This window comes from Clupea harengus, chromosome 13 (assembly GCF_900700415.2).
Source record: "Clupea harengus chromosome 13, Ch_v2.0.2, whole genome shotgun sequence".
In the NCBI taxonomy this organism is placed as follows: Eukaryota; Metazoa; Chordata; class Actinopteri; order Clupeiformes; family Clupeidae; genus Clupea; species Clupea harengus.
The window spans coordinates 15571323-15592461 of NC_045164.1; the positions used below are offsets into that span (position 1 = coordinate 15571323).

The 21139-nt window shown below is 41.2% G+C and overlaps 3 protein-coding genes across 3 annotated transcripts; 1 reads left to right on the plus strand and 2 right to left on the minus strand.

The window, feature by feature from the left end:
• Positions 1 to 2097: 2097 nt before the first annotated feature.
• Positions 2098 to 5909, minus strand: lrit2 (leucine-rich repeat, immunoglobulin-like and transmembrane domains 2). Its single transcript, XM_031578649.2, has 3 exons — positions 5631 to 5909; positions 4670 to 5439; positions 2098 to 4135 (listed from the first exon to the last, which is right to left on the minus strand). The coding sequence occupies exons 1-3, from the start codon at positions 5738 to 5740 to the stop codon at positions 3348 to 3350; spliced, it is 1668 nt and encodes a 555-aa protein (XP_031434509.1). The 5' UTR covers positions 5741 to 5909; the 3' UTR covers positions 2098 to 3347.
• A 916-nt stretch (positions 5910 to 6825) lies between these two features.
• lrit1a (leucine-rich repeat, immunoglobulin-like and transmembrane domains 1a) lies at positions 6826 to 9818 on the minus strand. Its single transcript, XM_031578648.2, has 4 exons — positions 9406 to 9818; positions 8663 to 9120; positions 8214 to 8519; positions 6826 to 8036 (listed from the first exon to the last, which is right to left on the minus strand). Exons 1-4 carry the CDS (start codon positions 9591 to 9593, stop codon positions 6997 to 6999), a joined length of 1992 nt encoding a protein of 663 aa, XP_031434508.1. The 5' UTR covers positions 9594 to 9818; the 3' UTR covers positions 6826 to 6996.
• A 6177-nt stretch (positions 9819 to 15995) lies between these two features.
• On the plus strand, positions 15996 to 20286 carry rgra (retinal G protein coupled receptor a). The gene is made up of 7 exons (XM_012838493.3): positions 15996 to 16111; positions 16372 to 16528; positions 17050 to 17171; positions 18476 to 18629; positions 19035 to 19152; positions 19823 to 19936; positions 20122 to 20286. Exons 1-7 carry the CDS (start codon positions 16033 to 16035, stop codon positions 20263 to 20265), a joined length of 888 nt encoding a protein of 295 aa, XP_012693947.1. The 5' UTR covers positions 15996 to 16032; the 3' UTR covers positions 20266 to 20286.
• The last annotated feature ends 853 nt before the right edge of the window (positions 20287 to 21139 follow it).

The following is a 21139-nucleotide window of genomic DNA, read 5'->3' on the forward strand; positions in this document are numbered from 1 at the left end:
TATTAAAAGGTTCTAAAAGCTTAGCTACTAGGTTCAGGGCAGAACAATGGGTCTGAGCTACAGAGGTCTGGCCCTCAACATCACATACAGTCTAAGTTCTAAAGGTCGAAAGGTCAGTATCTTCCCAAATGAGTGGGTTATTTCATCCACTGCCCAGTTGTTCATTGATGAAGAGTCTGTATTCACCAAGTCCTCTTGTATTAACCAAGTCCTCTTGTGTTCACCAAGTCTTCTTGTGTTCACCAAGTCCTCTTGTATTAACCAAGGCCTCTTGTGTTCACCAAGTCTTCTTGTGTTCACCAAGGCCTCTTGTGTTCACCAAGTCTTCTTGTGTTCACCAAGGCCTCTTGTGTTCACCAAGGCCTCCAAGTATGTTCTGTATGGATCCATCTTGTGTTGTGATTTTATTACTTGATTGTAATATTAAAAAATCAGAAAGAAAAAACGTTTCACAGGAGTAGTAAGCTGGAGGAAGCAGACCATCTCCATCTGGGGTGAAGAATAGTCTGCTGATGGCGACTGGTGGACAAGGAATTTCAATGTGTGTCGTGTCTGGGGCTGTATCAAGCAGGGCTCAGGTTTGACCTTGTGCTGAGAGTAGGTGGCTTTGGGAGTTTTCATACACATTGACAAATTTCCAATTAAAAAAATAATATATACAGTATATTGATTTGGGTGACTGAATTCAACCACAACGCCACACACAACACAAAACAAATCAAAATGTGCTTTGAGATAGTTGTATTCATACCACCAGTATGAACTATTAGAGTTCATACCACTACTATTAGAGTTGCTTAAGATATTTGATTTCCAGTGTCTCTTTACAAGAACACGAGCATGGCTTACCCACAAGGATTTCAATTTCGGACAAACTACGTATTACACCTTGTCTCAAAGTTTTCTTTAAGTAAAGGTTTGCTGCCCATAAAACAAAAGCATATGGTCAAAATTCACATGAAATCTGCCAGACTGCAATGGATTAAGTACAAAAGACTATTATGGGCAAATACTCCAGGTGAATTATCCAGTGATCTTTTTTTCTGCCATTGAGGAAATATTTGTTTTTGTTGGCCATATCGGAACATGTTGTAGATTGAGTAACATTTGTGCCCTCCTTTTGTTTACTCGGTCAGGTCAGGTCAGGTCATATGATATGTAACAAATGTTTATATCAGGTCCTTGGAAACTGAAAAAAATATTTCCAGAGCAGACCCTGGCCTCGATGAGTGAGTTTAGCAGAAAGGATGTTTTAAACCATGTCAAAGCCTTGCTGACAATTATGTATTCATGATTCCATGTCATGATCATTTTGAGTTGCATTTATAAACTTACACAACCCTGTGTTGAGAATGCTTTTGAATCCAAATCGCAAATGCCAAGGGGGGAAAAGGCACAAATGGAGAGGAATTATGCCATGTAGGAAGTGAGCGGGATTACTCGCTTTTGGAGAGAGGATTACAAAGTTGTAATGTGCATTGATGCACCGGGATAAAAACGGAGGCACGGAAATCAAAACATGAATACTTGGATGCATATTTTTAGAGATACAAAGTGAATGTAGAAATGTCTGAACTCAGTACAGCTTTAGGTCAATTCATTTTTCCATATTTTTTATAACTGAGCTGAGTTTAAATGGTTTAAATATGTAACATTCCAAAACACACTCACACACATAGAAAGTAACATATGCCTACGCCTGTACAATGACAGTTATGTTGTGAAAGTGTCCATCTTGACTCAGCTGAGGGAGGCCTATATTCATTGAAATGAGCACCATGATGAGCGTCGGATTGGGGACAGTTCACGAGCCACTGGTGGGTTTTAAGAGTGGGAGGAATTAGGCAGGGATTGCTGCTCACGTTTTATATCAAGTGAACAATGGCCTTCCTCTCCAAAGGCTTTAAGCTCCAGTCATCTGCCCAAGGCTCATCATGACAGACAGACACCGTTGGGCCACATCTGTTTGGAGCATTTCTTTCATTCTCAGCCGTGATGAAAGTGAAAACACTCTGAGCTCCACACATGCAACTCTGAAATGGATATAGGATCAAACTTTATCTAATGGAATTGTTAAGCCGAGTGAGCACACATGTGTTTCAGCAGAAAAGGGTAGACACCACATCTCCATTTATTGTTTTACATCACATCTGCGTACACGTAGAATATAATGCACATGGCACACAATATACTGTAAATAGAAAAAGACAACAAGCAGATTATGATTAATATGTTTGGTTTAGTGTTGCTTTATAATGGATATTGATAGAAAAACATACACAGTTCTAATGGGCATGAATGTATCTCTTTACAGTCCCAGTGAACATGTATTATTCTAGTGTAATTAACCAGAATGGTTTCCCATAGTACACCCATTTTTCACCAACAGGGTGATGAAGTATTCAGCTATGTATTTATTTCATACAATTTGTATATGTATATACAGTATATAAATATATTTGTATGATTATCTATGATTATTCAAGGTCATTGTCCAAGGCATTGCCTTTTACCATTACTGTTTGTGAATTGTTGTCCAGTATTTAAAACAACCTTTTCACAAATATATCATAGTTGAGTTCACAACAGACTGACTGATGCAGACATCTTGTATTTTAAAAGATAAAGATTTCAACAGCTATCTGGCTCAGGGCAGAAAAACAAAATCATAATCTTCATGCGACCATATTGTATGCATAAAAGATGAATGCCCTTATGTAATAAACCCTTGTCCATCACGTTTGGACAAAACTTGCAATAATATCTGATAATGACCATCAATAATATCTGGCAATGAACAAGCAATAATATCTGGTAATGACCATCAATAATATCTGATAATGACCATCAATAATATCTGATAATGACCATCAATAATATCTGATAATGACCATCAATAATATCTAGTAATGACCATTAATAATATCTGATAATGACCATCAATAATATCTGGTAATGAACACATCAGTGCCAATTACAGAGGAAACACACAAACAATGCCCCATAGACAAATACTTCAGTTTGATTGTCCAATAAAGCCCATGAAGGCTTTAGTTTGCTTTTAAAGCCATAATATTACTGCTTTTCTGGGTGGTGTGGCTTTACTAAAGTTGTCATATTCAGTAGCTGCAGTCAGTATTTAATGTAAAAACAGGGAAAACAAACTGAGTTCAACCACTATACAACACTCAGGTTATGCTGGGGGCACATCCACCAATGAAATCCCTTTTGTGATTATAAAATACCACAACCTCAGCAGGATCAAATCTGAATCAATTAGTGGGGATAGCTTTCCCAGAGTAATTAAAAGGCATGCCAGTTTCACCATTTCCAATCTATACACTGAGCTATTCGACCTCATCTGTGGGACTCTGTTCAGCTTTAGCGTCCGATCTCCTGCGGGGCTTCCCCTCCTCACTGGAGTCCCTGTAGAAGCCCTCGTCACTGGCTGCCTGGAGGGTGTCGAATGAGGCCTGCCCATCACTGGATTTGTCAAACCCTCCTGACCACCTCCATTTCCTCCATGATTTAGTGCAGCGCTCGAAGCAGTTGAGTTTGATGTCTGCGGTACAGGCATACATCCCTGCAGGAACCGCCAGAACCATAGCGAAGACAATGACTATGATGTGGATGAGCTTCTCCCTCTGCTCCATCTCACTGATGTCATTTCCTGTCACAAACACAACGCACTGGCCGGTCCGCGGCACCTGGTTCTTGAGAGTCACGCAGATCTCATATTTTGTGGCTGGCAGCAAGTCTGAAACTGAATAGCTGTTGATGCCAGGTCCGATATAGACCATCTCCTTTTTAGCACTGTCGAATTGCCCAAAATGGATGGTGAACCAGGTCTCAGCAGGATTTTCTAAGACTGCATACCATTCGATAGTGATGCCATACACAGTTTGCTTGGCGATACGGATGTCAATGTACACATTCTCATCGAGCGCTGCTGCGGGTAAAGCAAGGGAGAGTGGTGAGGATCCGTCAGGTGACTGCACCTCCACCAGGGTGCTAGCAGAGGAGTTCCCAATAAAGTTGTTGGCAGTGCAGGTGTACAGACCCCGATCCGCAAGCAGAAGAGATGGGATCGCCAGCTGCAGCTTCGTGGTGTCTTCGTCCATTTGAGTACGGGATTCTACGGTCATCAACAGAACAGTGGCATAGACAGTCAGCATTTAACATTTGATCACGCTTTGCAATTTCATCACAGGTCTAAATCTGTTTACAGGTGACAATGAAAATTAGGCTTAGATTTAGGATTAAGATAAGGTGGGTAGGGCGTTAATCATGGTTAGGGCTAGGATTGAGGTTTGTGGTAGCAAAGTGAGGTCAGGTCATGGATAGGATCAACTGACAGGTAGTGAAGATTCAGTTACGAGTTATGATTTGCTAACTGTTTTTTATTGTTTATTGAGGATTTAGTGAGTATTTAGTCAACTAAATTAGGATATCTAACTAAAGTGTGACCCACTTCCACACAGTGAAATCTGATGCCTGGCATAGGATTCATTAGAAATCCACTGTGGGGTTTCAAGTTGAACCTTTTCTGCTTGTTTACTTGAGCATACTGTATCGGGCTTGTTCATGCAGATTCATTAGGAATTTAATTATCTCCAGGAGATATCAAGCTACACAAAAGATAACGTCATTAAACCAGACTTAACCTTACCATTAAATCCTCTTAATATCTTGAGACCATATGTCCACCAAACAGTAGGTTCTGGTCTAGCCATAGCTAAGCATGTGAGAGTAACACTCCCGCCCACTGGGAGAGTGATGTTGGTAACAGATGTTGTGGCCACTGGTTTCATGCAGGTCTTCAACTCGATCTCGTGAAAAAATTTACCCGCTCGCAGCTGTGGGCCGGAACATGACAAGTAAGAGTTCATCAAAATGATCGGAGGACTGATTGCTCTGACAAACTCCACCAACCCCTTTAGACGGCAATCACAGAGCCACGGGTTGTCGTGCAATGCCAGGACAACATTGGCCACTTCTCCGTTTTCCTTCACCTTGTGGTATAGCGGCCAATTTAAGAAGACATCTTTAGATATGACCGTAAGCTGATTGAAGGATAAGTCTAAGTAGGTCAGACTTGGTAAATATTTCAGAGCGTGTTCTGGGAGTACATCTAAACGGTTGTGTTTCAAGTCTATAATTTTCAGGCCAGGCGTGTCTTCAAAAGCTGTCCATGGTACTGACCGCAGTTTGTTCCCTTGTAACCTTAATTCTGTTAAATTCCTCAATCCCTCCCAGCTCTTCGTGTGAATAATATTGATCTCATTAAAATTCAGCCAAAGGTGTTCCAGTGCACGTAATCTAGAGAAATATGCCCGAGGTATTTCCGTAAAGTGAGCGTTCTCAATCCGAATCTTCGTAAAATCTTGGGGAATATTTTCAGGTATTCCGTCTAAGGAGGCTTCCATACACAGAAGTGACCTAAAAGAGAGAATTAGCTTATTTTTTGTTGGATGGCCACTGAACAGTCGCTTGATAAGTCAATTATGAAGATCAAGTTATATACTGACACAAAAGGACCCTCACTGAAACATTATTTTCCAAGTATCGAGTGACAGAAGAGTAAGCTCACCCAGCCGGTTTGACACTGAATAGCCTGTAGAATTACTTACCTACCATGACCGTCAGTTGCACACGTACACCCGTTTAAACACTGTGAGTTAATTTGGCAGAAGTTAAGAAGTATCACACTTAAAACAAATATTGCACTAAAGTTATCCATAACTTTCAATCACGACCGTACCGATTCCGAGCAGGACATGTCTAAAGGTACAATTAGATTAATCCCATAAGCCAACGGAAATCCTTGACGTACTTCGTAGGACAAGACCAAAATGTGTATCCAACATAAAACAACAGTTACTCACCTGCCATTATGCCTGAGATGGTTATAATACCGAGGATCATTCATAAGCCCCTAGTATTACTGGTATTGCGTCTCTGAAATAGGTTATTTTGTTTTGTAGGTAAATGAGCTTCAGTTAAAGATACAGTAAGCATTTAGGCTGCTAAAAAATAGAAAATGCACCTAAAGGATGCACAATATGCACAATAATGATGATAAAGAAAACGCCTGTAAACAGAAACAATTCATAGAATGCAGATAGAAGTAAATGAATCAATAACTCATATGGACATTATCAGATTTTAAGAATTGGATTTTAAGTCTAGACGAATTTTCATGTTTTAACAGCTCATGAAATGAAACTCACTGGCTGACAGTATCACAACCACTACCAATAAGAATCCAAGTCCTATGCTCCAAAGAGAAAGAAAAACAAAGTTGATGAATATATATCAAAAGTTTTATTTTCATACATTCAATTATTACTATTAAAATGACTGCTATTAAAAGGAATGAAGGATTGAAAAATATTGTGTACATACAAAAGGATTTCTATTTAGGTGTAAACCAGTGGCACAAACAATGCACAAATAAACAGGAGACTTAAGGATGGGTGGAAATGTATCATGTTCACCACATTTTCCAAGTCATAAATCTGAATAATATTCACAGTGGGACAATACATCCAATACATGTTGTATAGTGTGTTTCATAATTTGTATTTGCATTCTACAAAAATACCTTTCATGACCAATAAATATTATATATTGACACAGTGCACACTTACATTAATCCATCAATTAGAATCAGTTTGCTATTTCATAATAGCAATTGCTTTTACCTAAACAAGTACATATACGACCATTTTGTGAATTTTGCATTATCCCTTTATGTAAATATTTTAACCATTTCAAATAAAAAGGAGTTCAAAATGACTTCCTGCAACACAGTCACGTAATCAGAGATCCTTAAAATCCCAACAAAGAAGTTTGTTGGGAGTCACTGAACTTCTTATTGCCTTTGGCAGCATAAATGCGTCTCTATTGAATGGACTCATGTTCTATGTTGCGCTGGAGACGCAAACTCAGGTCAGAGTCGAGGTGCTAGGAGACACCCATGACCAGCGCACTCTGTCAGCAGAAGTACTCATTCGGCTGTCCCTCAATCTTAGCAGTCAACTCTGAATCCAGGCTGGATCTGGCCGACAGAAGTCTGTTTGATTCCTCAGGGTTTAGTCTGGTCAGGTACTCCCCCTCCAGGCCTTTGGCTTTTGTGCCAGGAGAAAGAGTCTCAAATGTGACATAAGAGTCTTGAATGTCCTTGACTGACTTTTTTCCCAGCAATTTTTGGATTTTCCTCTTAAGTGCCCCACAGCAGACGATCACCGTCAGTGGAACTGCTATGACACAAGCAACCGTGATTACAACTACATTAATGAGCTTTTGGGTTCCATTAGCGATGGCAGCCACATCTGTTGAGAAGATTACACATTGCTCTTTTTTGGGGATCAGTCCCTTGACGCACACACAGGCAATGTATTTGGTCTTTGGCACCAAGCCCTCGATGGTAATTCTGTTGTTGCCTGGGTTGACATTAATTCTGCGCATGTCCCGCTCCCCAAATACTGCATAGAGCACACTGAATGCAGTGGTGTTTTTGGCCTTCGGGGCTCTCCAGTTCAGAGAGATAGTATTGTCTGTGTCACCAATGACCTTCACAGAGCGCACCACTCTGGTAGGGTCTTGTTGCAGGGACGATGTGTTCGCAGCCAGATTGCTCAGGTTGGTTTCCAGCAGCCCATCGGGGCCAGTGGTCTGTACGTTAGCACCATTGTCAGTGGCAGTGTAGCTCTCCCCGGGGTAGGGGCCTGTGTACTGCGTTGGCTTGATGAAAGGACTCGCAAGAGTGGTTGTTGGAGAAACATATCTTGCAACAAGCTTTTCCTGATAGGCTGCTTTCCCCCCAGCATTTGGTTTCTTTGCTCTCGGTTTCTTTGGACTGACTGTTTGGTTTTCTGTCTTTGGGGAATCCGTTATCATCAGGGAGATGACAGCCTCTGCACTCCCAGCATAGTTGATTGCTTTGCAGATGTATTTCCCAGAGTCTTGAAATGAGACTGCAGGAACGCTTAAAATTGACCACACAATTCCCTCCTTTGAATTTTCTTGCTCAACTACAAAAGGAAGGGAGAAGGCAAGTGGAATGTTAGAAGTGAATTAGGTTGTGCAAGCATGACCAAAGGCCATTGTTACAGCATATTACTACAGTTGGTGGAGGCCCTTTCTGTATTTAATGTACAACACTGTGCCATGCTAATGCGTGTTAGCCGCCCAAGACCGTGCTGACTCACCTGTCCCATTCACAGGCCTCCCATCTGCTCTTCTCCAGGCCAGCTCTGGGATAGGGATGCCGATGGTGCCACAGCGCAAGAGGACGTTGTTGCCAACCGGGCTGCGGACTCGAGCCACAGCCGTGTGAACTCTGGGACCCTGGCACCTCCTCAGCTCAGCATCGCTAAACAGTACACCCGAGAGACTCTCTGGGTCAGAACACCTCAGCCGAGTGTCAATGAACGCCACCAGTAGTGACGGAGACTTCTGGAACTGGACCAGATCATACAGACGGCAGTCACAAACCCACGGGTTGTCATGAAGACCTAGGATGTAGAGTGTTGTTAAATATTAATTCTTTCTACATTGTCCCAAATACTGTACATATATATATATTCAGCTGAAAAGTAACATAATATTGTTATCCCAGTAAATCATCAAAATCTTAAAGTAGGAAAGTCACACTTACCTAAAATCATTTTGGAATCTGCCCCTGGTGTAGGTTCGACTGTTAACCAGGTAGCAAGAACTTCTGATGGTACAGTCTGTAAATTGTTGCTGGAGAGGTCTAGGTAGGTCAGGTTTTTAATGTATAATGTTGCCTCGGAGGGAATTGATGAAATCTGATTGTTATGCAAATCAAGGAGTCTGAGGCTAGGCAGGTCCGTTAGTGATTCCCATGGAAACGCTGATAGAGCATTGCCATCTAGTCTCAGCTCTTCCAGGCTGTCCAGACCACGGAAGCTGTCCGGACTGACCAAGGATAATGCGTTAAAAGACATCCACAGGAATTCCAAATTTGAGAGGTAGTTGAATGCTTCGCCTGGAACTCTTTTGATGGCAGTTTTCTCTATCCTAAGCTTAGAAGTGTCGACGGGAAAACTGGCAGGCACCAATGAAATTTCTGGGTCATTGCAAATAACGCTCCTAGGGGGGGTAAAAGGCAAAAGCAGTTATTTCTTAGCGGAAACAAGAATTGTACGAAATAAGCTTATAAGTAATGTCAAAAACTACAAAACCAGTATGGACCGGTGTACTGTAAAACAAACTAATTAAAACTAGCGACATTGAATGCAGCACCTACTACTATCCACGTGCTGTGAAATGCGAGAAGTGTCATGAGCGCATGAGCTCAAGAGCGCATGAGTTGAATGGCATGTAGACTTGTCATTTAGACAAAATCATAAAAAAACGCTATTGTATTCAACTCACCTTGCCCTGGATCCGTCACTCAAGTTGTGGTAAAAACAGCTGCACTGCGAAGGACAAGAAGTCCAAACGAGGGGCAAGCTAGCTATCAGTACCAGAAAACTCAAAACAGACGTGAGGAACATGTTGCTCCCCCCGCACAGGACTACACGCCCCCCGAATCTACCGATATTGATAGAACCTTTGCGCATTTAGAAGCACCTCAGCAACATGACATTGTCTTCCTGCCTCGATGTCCCATAGTGATCTGACTGCTATGAGCCCCCAGATAAAAAGGATAGACAAGGATTAGTGAAAGGGCTCGCGTTATTTTCATTTAGATGCGTATTGCATCCTGGAATCCGATAGGCTATGCAGAGACTCCGTGTATATTCTCGGGCCAAAATACTTCCGAATTGGCCATAATGGGCAAAGCTCTCTCTCTCTCTCTCTCTCTCTCTCTCAGACACACACACTCTCACTCTCCCTCTCCCTCTCTCTCACAGACACACAGACACTCTCTCTCTCTCCAACACACGCACACACACATTATCTCTCTCTCTTTCTCTCTCTTTCTCTCTCTCTCTCTCTCACACACACACACACACACACACACACACACACACACACAATCACATTATAGTCAATGGCAATACAAATCACTGAGGAATAATATTTCACCAATGTCAGCATTTCCATGATCTTCAAACATTACGCAAATTGCGAATGTCTATGTTTGTGTAAAACTGAATTTTACAAACCACCTACAAATATGCACACTGGGACACATTTCCAATCAGCATTGAATTAGTTTGTTTTATAACACAGTAAAGCAGTGCTTCCTACACTTACATTTGAACAGTTAAACATTTCATTTCAACAATTTAATTTCATCAATTAAACTCAAATATTTTATCAGTTAAACATTTTGTTATTTTATTTGATCAGAGCTCTTGTTTAAAATGAATCATATTATTAGATACCATTAAATACGGTTTTATGATAGGCTGTGTATCGTTTCATTCTGTGGATGAGTTTATGTTAGGGGCCTATCCTTTGTATTCATAATTAGGCTAAGCGGTAGGCCCTGACATTACAAGTACGAAGTAGGCTATACACTCATCATTACTGTGCTGTAAGAGCACTGCCATCATTTGATCAGTAATTAGACGTTTAGGGTTCTCGTTCTGTTTTTATTCGCCCTCAACCCACGCCCCTGGGGAGCTGGGCACACGCTTTAAAGCCTTGATGTCGTTGCAGCATATTAATCTCCTGCAGTGCCCATTTGGCACAAGTCCTACGGCCTAAAACCCCACAGGAAACCTACTGTTGAGCTGACTTTGGAAATACTATGTGTGAAAGAGCTTGGTGTTTGGTCCTCAACCCATGTAAACAGTAAGCGCATAATTACAAATAATACTTACAAATAATTGTAAGCAGAAAAAAATGAGGTATCAACACTGCAAAATCCCTTCTCATGGTTCATTGTGTCTAATTCAGTACTCAATGGCAATGCCTCCAACAAATATGTGTACACAGTGATAAGGGTCATTTTCTTTGCATGACACAGACATATGTGGCACATGGAATGTTTTTCTTCACCATTTTTTAATACCTTGAGTTCAAAGAAATCACCAAATGATTCAAATCAAACTTGTATAGTGGCCAAACCTTTCGCTGGTTTCGAGCCAGATGGATGAGTCCAACAGGCAGTGTGTGTACGTCAGCCATAGGATTGGCTGGCCATTCTCTAAAGCCTCATAAAAACTGACACACTTTAGAGCCAGTCGTGGTTGGATACCTATAAGTATTAGCTTTGGTTCCATTTCATTACAGGAGGTGGCCTTCAAAACCCCATTTGTTCCACTTGACAACATACGTAGCTTAGCGTGCTTGCTTATCTCCTTTATAGTTTGGCATGTTTTCACTGCTTGTTGAGGTACGTTTTTGTAGGTTTGAGTAGAGTTTGTACTCAAAAATAATTTGTTGAATTGACGCAATGTAATCATGCCACATGTTGACAACTATTATCATAATGTCAATCTTGTTACATTTAGAGTGATCATGGTTGGTAGCACTAGTAGGTAATTAATTAAATTACCAAACATTACCAACAGTTGATTCATTTTGATAAAAAGTAGAAAAACACATATACAATTTAACATACAGCATCAGCATGTGTTTTTACACTTTTATGTCATATTTCCTTTTGGATCAACATATAGGCCACAAGTTCTATACATATTACCTGACCCACTCAACCTTTCTGTGGAGAGATGGCTTACCCAAATATCAATGCAAAGAACACAGCTGAGGAGTAAGTGAGAGTTAAGCAAGACGTTACAGAACTTACAAATCAAAATCCATTTGATTAAAGACAGCATATATTTCAAGTGAATTAATATTCAATGAAAAAAAAATGGATACAAACAAGTACTTGAGGGCATTACTTGGCTTTGTCATTTTCAAGCTCAATTTCTCGAGGAGTTTGTTTTTGAGAAACTGTGGATTGGAGTCTTTGCTCACACAGATTTAGAGGGCTCTTTTGCAGGACTCCAAACAACAGAGCCTGCACAATGCTACCCAAACCACTGAGAACCTCCACACCTTCAATCAGGCCACCAAAGTCCTCTGAGCCATCCTCAGACTGGGCCCCCTCCAATCACAGTCCTCTGAGCCATCCTCAGGCTGGGCCCCCTCCAATCACAGTCCTCTGAGCCATCCTCAGGCTGGGCCCCCTCCAATCACAGTTAGCTCCAGGGTACTGTTGGCCTCAGTGTCTGTGAGTCACTCACTCGCGTCATAAAAATATACAACCTTGGAATATAATAAACTGAACTGGTAGCTGACTGATGAATGAAATGTATACATGTGGCTTTGAAGGCCAGTCCACTTCTTAAATGTGGAGGGGTAATTTAAACATCTCACAACTCTCTCACTGCCACTGCTAGTCTGCACTGCCTCACACATCACTGAGAGAAAACGGAAACGCAGTAGTCATTACATTTATTACTTAATTTATGCTAAAGACATACGTGTGTAATTGTGTTTATAAAAACTTACCATGTATTATATAGAGGCATGAATAGGGAGAAAGGGCAGCTTTAATTTGTCATGAGGTTCTGATAAAGAATAAAAGGAAAAAGTACTAGTTCTACTAAACTGATGAACATGTGGCGGTGATGCAGAGGACCCTCTGGCTGGCGGGGGTGATGTGGAGGTCCTTCTGATTGGCGTCGATTTGGTGTATCCTCTGCTGGTGGTGGCAACATGGCAGACCTCCTCGCTAGCAGCGCCAATGTGGAGATAGGTCGCCGCCCCTCTTCACCGGCGGCGTGGAGTGCCACGGCCTCAGAACCTAAGTAAAGCATAGCCCTGGGTACGTACACCGTGGCCAGCCTCTTGTCCAGTATGTCCAGCCCAATGATGCAGTGGTCTTGGATGTTGGCCAACCAGAAGTGGTGGTCAGTGATGTGGCTGGCAACAGTCACCATGAGAGATATTTTTCCTTGCATCTTGGTGCATTCACTAGTGATTGTGGTTACGCAAAGCATAAGCAACCCCATAGTCTTTGGCCGCCCATACCAGGTAGGGTTCAAGGGTGAATCAGAGAAATAGTGGACCCTGGGTTCACCAGAACTTTACATGGATAGCCATGTATATTAAGGTCAAGGTTCAGTCAATGTGTGTGGCCCAGACAACCAAGCCACACGTGCCATTTGTGCCGGCTCTCTGCATCAATAACACCCCTCCCCAACTGCAAGGGTGTTCTTCGGTTTCCCCGTGGGGGAAGGGAAAGCCAGCCCCGTGGTCCCTGGCACAGCTAGGTCCATCAACAGCTCTGAACGGGCCTGGCATGCCTCTGGAGTTGCTCCAGGTCTCTGCGGTGTTGCCGATCAGGCAGTCCAAGGTGGCTGACGAGCAGTCAATGCTGGTTCTGTCTGTGGTCTCACATCGGCGGACTCCGAGCAGGGACATGGCACCAGGCTCATTGAGAATCCTGGAATATTGGCTTCCATCGAAATGCTTGCTTTCGGCCGTGCACTCCTCTAGCCAAGCGATGAGCTCCTCGATCTCTTGCAGTGTCGCCTTGTCATACCACTGGTACAAGCTGGGTTTCTCAGGAAGTGATGACACGGCGTAGCTCTCTTTAGCAACATATCTAAATGTAGCATTCATAAAAACTTGCCTCAAACAATGGCAGGAAATTGCAGCATAGTGCTGCTTTGATAACAATAAAGCTCATTTATACCACTGATAGCTTGATGTAATCAAAGCCTATTTCATTGATGTCATCTATGAAATCACTAGTCATCATTAACCTGTTAACCTGTCAACCTATCAGTAATAGGGACAAACAACGTATTCACAAAAAGAGTGTTGACATGATTAGCATGCCACAGAAGATATGTGATGTGATATGTAAAGCTGTCAATAACCAGGTCTTAACTGACGACTTCTTTACTCAGGTAACTGGATATGAACACTGGTGTGATATGTAAAGCTGTCAATAACCAGGTCTTAACTGACGACCTCTTTACTCAGGTAACTGGATATGAACACTGGTGTGATATGTAAAGCTGTTAATAACCAGTAATAACCATTTAAGCCTCAAATGTGCTGGGGAATTTGCCACATATCATCACTGCTTCTCAAAAGAGGGGAGCAGTATTCTTCGGTAGAATCCTCAGACCCAGTATCGTTCAAAAATGTGAAATTCTGGCCAAGGTGTCATTATTTCTAGGTGCGTCACCATAGTTTTATTTCCACAGGAGACAATTTTTACTTCTGCATTAAAATGTTGTAAAGTCTGGTCTCTCTTTTCTTTGATCCACATTAATCCATGCGTGTGGGAGAGACAAGAGGTCCTTGGTTTGAGCAGTACCCCCAAGAGACTATATTCTTTGTTAAGAAAGCTGCATGTGAAAATCTGTAGATTGAAGACTAAACCACTTAAGCCTTGCACCTCCATACATCGTTAAAGGACCTTATACATTCCCTATAATGCTAGTAGTTAATCTCCTTTGCAAGGGTACGATAATGCTGCCTTTCACAAGTTATTATATAGAGTCATATTATAGAGAATTATTTTTACCATTCAAAATACCTCATTGAGCATGTGACTCTCACACAAAGAGCTTATATTATGATCAATAACAACTTGAGCCTAGATGTAACTGTTGATGACTAAATTAAATAAAAAAGAGTTATAGCTGTTCTCTGGCCATCTGGCCATATCTTATCTTATATTAAGTGACATCAAACATGTCACTGGGCAGTATTCTTTAACCTCTCATACTGAAATAAAGATATTTGAAAATCCCTCCAGGAGTATGACGCTGAGAAAAGCAATGGATCAATAGTGACATTACTGAAAAGAGATATATTCGTAATTGTCCCCTTAAATTTACAATGAGTCATATGACTCTGCAGTTTCCCTAACATCTCAAAGACATTTTCAACAGTTCACAATCTTATAATCTGGTGGCTGAAGCAGAGTTCCCTGAGACAATATGAGCCTTGTTTTGCTTCTAACTCATGGTATGAAAAGCCGCTAGTTAGGATTTTGTGATCTCCTTTTAGAGTGGATGGTATCATTTATTGGGAGTAAAAGAGGGGTTTGCACATAACATTTCAATTGTGTCGGTAAACATAACAAGTCAATTTTGGTTTGTTATTAAATACAGATCCATTAAATAAGCATTTACACATGTATTCACCTACTCTTCCTGTAGCTCAGTCACATGTCTAAATGTCAACATATCAGTATGCCTTTGACTGAATGTTCCCTTAATGAACAACATTTCAGTGATTGGGAGACTGGGCTTTTTTCCTCCAAGAGACAGATGTTGCAGAAACAACAGGGTAAAATAAAAGACAAATGTTGAATCAAAGGAGTACTAGGCTACTAACAGTAGTACTAGGCTACTGAGATCAAATGTGCTTATTTGTGCTGTTAATTTCAAGCTCATATATTTTGTTTTTGATGGTTCGATTTAGTGTCATATTCAGGTGATTTGTTTCATCTGTCAAGGTGCTCTTGGCACACAGTTCAGACTGCCAGAGCTTATTTAAGCCCACACAACATGAGGCGTATCTGTCAAAATGTATTCAATGGTTCACGCGTTGAAACTGACAGTAACCAAACAAAGTACTTTGACGACTTGTTGACAGCAAGTTACATTTTCTTAATTACACCAGTGGACACCAGTGCATCAAAACAGGAACGATCGAGTCATTAAAATAATCCGTAATAAAATGTTGGACACATGGAGTAGTCTACACACCTGTTGTATGGTGGGCGTCATAATACTTCTGGACGGAAGAGCTAACGGTTCACACAGCCCCATCACGGCAGTGATCAGACAGACACAAAGGGTTGTTGTGTAACTGAATGGGCACACTGCGGCCACATTGTGTAAATACGTATTAGGGAGCAGTGGTTGTGTTGTTATGTTCATTAAAACATTCCTTTGCGGATTGAAAAAAGAGGGGGTGGGGAGCTTTGCATAATTATGTACATGCTTTTCACGTGAAATGGTCCTTTAAAAGAGGCTGCGTTTGATCATTCATAGACACATCCAAAGTGAGCGGACTGTGAGAAGTGGGTTGTGATTTCTTCACATATTTTGTGACTAAATCGCGTTCAAAATGGTGACTTCCTACCCTTTACCGGACGGATTCTCCGATTTCGATGTGTTCTCTCTGGGATCGTGTCTTCTTGTAGAGGGTAAGTGTTTGGCAAACGTTGGGTTTTGGAAGAAGCTGCGATTTTGCACTGGGCTGCAGTAGGTTACAGTAGCCGTGGGTCATCTGATGCTAACCCAACAGACCTCTCCACAAGGAGTGATGTGTCATTTTTGTTTATACATTATTAGTCAGGGCAGAGATGTAATTTCATCCACCCATTTCCCAAAAAGTGTTGAACACCACTATGTTGTATAAATAGTGTTTTGGCGAATTTTGACTGTTGCATTCTCTTCCTTTAAGGACTCCTTGGATTCTTCCTGAATGCCGTGACGGTTGTTGCTTTCCTTAAAATAAAGGAAATGCGTACACCAAGTAATTTCCTTGTATTTAGTCTTGCCATGGCTGACATGGGGATCTGTATGAATGCCACTGTTGCCGCATTTTCCAGTTTCCTTAGGTGAGTTTGAAATGTGCTTATCCTGTCATTTCTGTTTTCCTCTATAATCAGCAGTTGTTCGGAGATATGATAGGATTTCAGTCACTTTATGATAGGGTCGTTTTGCTGGTGGGGTAAATGTAGTGACAGTTCAATGCAAAGGCATAACATATGCTATCCATAGCATATATCAATTAATGAAATGGGGTGCTGAGCAATATTCCTTTAGCGGGCTCTGAACCCTTAGTAACAGTGCTGCTAGCATAACAGTATTCAACGAAATCAACTCACCTCAGACAGGTCAACAAGGGTAAGTATGTTGTGATGTCACAGTATGTGTGTTCAATTGGATACATTCAAATCATAGAGTTAAGGCCACTGTGACCAGTAAATTACTAGTTTATTTGAATGATATTGGAATTAGTACATTCACTTAACATTTCCAATACAACAGGGAGTTGCCACAGGTTGATACAATTATTATGTGAAAGGCTTAATTGTTTGTTTTATGTGACTGATTTTGTTGTTGTTGAACATCTTAGATATTGGCCCTATGGATCTGATGGTTGTCAGACCCATGGCTTCCAGGGATTTTGCACCGCGCTCGCCAGCATCCACTTCATCGCTGCCATTGCCTGGGACAGATACCACCAGTACTGCACCAGTAAGAGTCCTGACCAGTCATGTGACATGAGGAATTAGATGGAAAGGGAAAGAGGGAGGGGGTCACAGCTTAGGGGCTGCTCTTTGACAGCAGTGGCAGCTGTCTGGACCACCCTGTTTCCAAGGAGGCCACCTGCTCCATTTGTCCTGCAAGCATCTCCAGATGCATGTGACATGAAGTCATGTCCCAGGGCCATGCTCCTGCTCAGCTGAGGAGGAATAGCAGCTCAAGCACACATCCTTCATGGCTTTTTATGCTCCAAGAAAAAATGTGTTGCTCCACTTTCTTTGAAGATGTCATCCAATGATGTGATGGCATAAACACTTAAATAAGGTCATAACAAAAGCCAAATACCAAAAGGGTTTATATTACTTTTTTGTGTTAAAAAACTTGATAATAATTTATTTCTGTAACAAAGTGATTATCACTATGGAATCCCGTGGCAATAGTATTGGCTCTATTGCTACGGATCTGTGTCAGTAGTTATTCAATAGTTATGATTCATGCCTAAATTGGTGTAGCGAATAGCACTGATGCTAACAGTTGACACAGGATTGATTCCCAGTCAATGTATGCGGCTTCAGACAAAAACGTCTTCTGAATACTTTACTTTACTTTACACACGGCCTACCCTGACTAAGCCATGCAGACAGGTGCTCATTGGGCCCTGTAAAGTGCCCCCCAGAGGGGGCGCTAGAGTTGCCCTATTGCCCCGCGTTGTCTCAGCACCACTAGGCTTCACCACAGCTGTGGAGGCAAGCGGTCTCTCCACTGACAAACACCATGTTCCCTAAAGCTGCGGAATGGGAATAAACCATACAGAAAGAAATCTATGGAAAATCTGTCCATGACAACAGTAGATAGACACGGAAAAAAACATTCCATAGCAATAATATTCAAACTATTTGATACCGAAATCTAATTCCATAGCAAGAGTGCACTAACTATAGTTCTGGTTCATAGTTGGTGCCTTTCTTTAAACTATGGGAAATTGTACAAAATACATTTTTAAGAACTGAACCATTTTAAAACAAATGTTTGTTCACTGCAAAGTGCTGTCCCTTGGCTACAACACAATCGACATGTAGATTTCCGATTGTAAGAGGCACCACCTTGATGTGACTGATGTGATCTAGGAGATCGCATTTGTGTCCAACATCCAGAGCCTGTGGTGGAGAGGCCAAAGTGTGTCCTCAGAGCATATTGGGTTATTGAGCCGCAAATGACAAAAACATGTTCTGAATGAGCATTGCTGACCTTTAAATTGATTCAGTAAATATAACTATTTCTATTTCTATTTGAAGGAACTAAATTGCAGTGGAGCAGTGCCATCAGTCTGGTGATCTTCGTCTGGCTCTTCACTGCCTTCTGGTCTGCCATGCCTCTGATTGGCTGGGGAGAGTATGACTATGAGCCTCTGAGGACCTGCTGCACTCTGGACTACACTAAGGGAGACAGGTATTCACTCCTATTCAGATAGAAACTTCACTTAACCAAACTGGACCACACCAAGGTATTCACTCCTATTCAGATTAACTTCACTTAACCAAACTTATCTTGCTTTCTTCTTTATTAAACGACATGATGAATAGGTCTAAAGATTTGATGCAAGTGACATATCTGTTAGTGGATATGTGAGCTCATTGTGAAACTGCCTTTCATTAAGTTTGGTCACATAAAGGTAGCTTGATCATTTAGTTTGGTCTCATAAAGGTAGTTTGATCATTTAATTTGGTCATATAAAGGTAGTTTGATCATTTTCAACCAAAGGATGCCTTTAATGTTAAGCATGTGGCTTGCTCTCACATTTCAGTCAAATGGTTCCACTGACACTAACACTTATTTGACTTGTATTTTTACCAGGAATTACGTGTCCTACTTGATCCCTATGGCTATCTTCAACATGGGCATTCAGACATTCATCGTCATGTCCTCCTACCAGTCCATTGACAAGAAGTTTAAGAAGATTGGCCAAGCCAAGGTGAGTGTTGCATATGGTTCACGTCACAGTGGCTTCATGGAATCAATGGCTTTCCAACATGCCAGTGTATGTTGCATAAGTCATTAGTCACGCTGCCCGAGCAGGTTTTTTGCCTGAGAGCACAAAGGCTTGTATGCTCTTGATGTGAGCAACTCTTCATTGGGGCAGAACTCTTATGCAACCCATGAATAGAATCATACACTGGCTAATACCTCAAGCTCAGTAGTGCGCCTATGTTTGAAAACAACCAGAGGAAAAAGAACTCTCCTTTTCTCTTCACGAGGAAACCCATTAGCTGGGCTGTCTGCCTGTCTGTAGAGTGGGGCCAGAACTAGGCTGATGCATTATTGTAAATCTGTTGTATCTGTATGGATTTAGTGCATTACTTACAGTAAAGTACGTTAGAATGGGCATATTTTTAAGAGGCGATTTGTGCTTGCATGTACATATGTGCATTCACGTGTGTTTGTACTTCATATGTTTGTTCATTCTGAAAGATTATAAAATTATTGTAAGCAGATAGCATTTCTCTGTTTCATTTATTATCTTCTGCATGTGACTGGGAAGTCACATGTATGCAGACCTCATGACCATAACTGCCTTTGTGTGTGTGTGTGTGTGTGTGTGTGTGTGTGTGTGTGTGTGTGTGTGTGTGTGTGTGTTTATACAGTTCAATGCTAGTACTCCCCTGAAGACCATGCTCTTGTGCTGGGGTCCATATGGAATTCTGGCCTTCTATGCTGCAGTGGAGAATGCTACCCTGGTTTCCCCTAAGCTGAGAATGGTAAGAGCATCCAGATTTTCTATAAAAAAAATAGATATTTATTTATATATTAATTGATAAGTATTCATTAAGTGGTTAAGTTGTTTTAACTCGAAGATACATGTTTTGCATTGTTTTGTATTTCTTATTTTAAGAGGTTTATTAATTTGGATATGTTTATTAATGTTTATTTATTTTTTTGGCAGATGGCTCCCATCCTGGCTAAGACCTCCCCAATGTTCAATGTCTTCTTATATGCCCTTGGAAATGAGAACTACAGAGGAGGAATCTGGCAGTTGCTCACTGGGCAGAGGATGGAAGTCCCTCAGATTGAGAATAAGTCCAAATAAAGAATGAATTCAATAATCACACCTACCTCTATGTCCTGCATTTTGTGAAAGGTATGAGCACAAGTCTTTGTGATATTCCTGTGATTTTCATCTTCGTCTTCATTGAATCTTTGTGTAGTCTCTTTGTTGTGTGGTATTTGGCGTCATTGTCTGTGATAAGTTGTCAGTGCGTGATTTTTTTCACAAATTGTGGTTGGTATGAGATACTAAAAGGATATTGACCACTACCCACTTTCCTCAGTGACAGTTAGAGGACCTTTTTTCAACCATACATTCTAATAACTAAATTGGACCTTGAAAGCACAGTCTCTGAAGCCACCCTCTCACAAGCCGCAATAGATTATGTAAGTTCATATACATAGTTAGTCTCGTGGGCAAACATAATAAAGATTTCAATTCAATGGCGGTTTTAAAGGCTGCTGACCGCTTCCATGTTGATCAAAAGGAATAACTGTGGGTTAATATACATATTTAAACGAGACTCCAACAACCATTCAACTCAAGTAATATTTCAATTTCAGTTATCTTTATTTAGGTAGAGTAATTAACTAATTAGCAAGCATAATTCATTCTACAAAGTAAAATCTTTCCAAACGTTGGAAGTTATTGCTTGTATGTCTAGTTTTAGACACATGCGTTAACCTCAGTCTCTAAGTCAGTCCATGACATTTTGTACATATTCCAAATCCAAATTCCATATAAAAAGAGCAATTTTTCTACTCCTTTTGGGGGGGCCATATGGTCAAGTCCTATCTTGTTTGAGCTAGACTGAAGAGTAGGTCAGGCCAGAGGCAGCATTAGCAAAGCAACATTTTCTAATCCTACAAACAAGGGTGCTTTTCATAAAAACACATTCCCCAAGCCCTGAAGATTA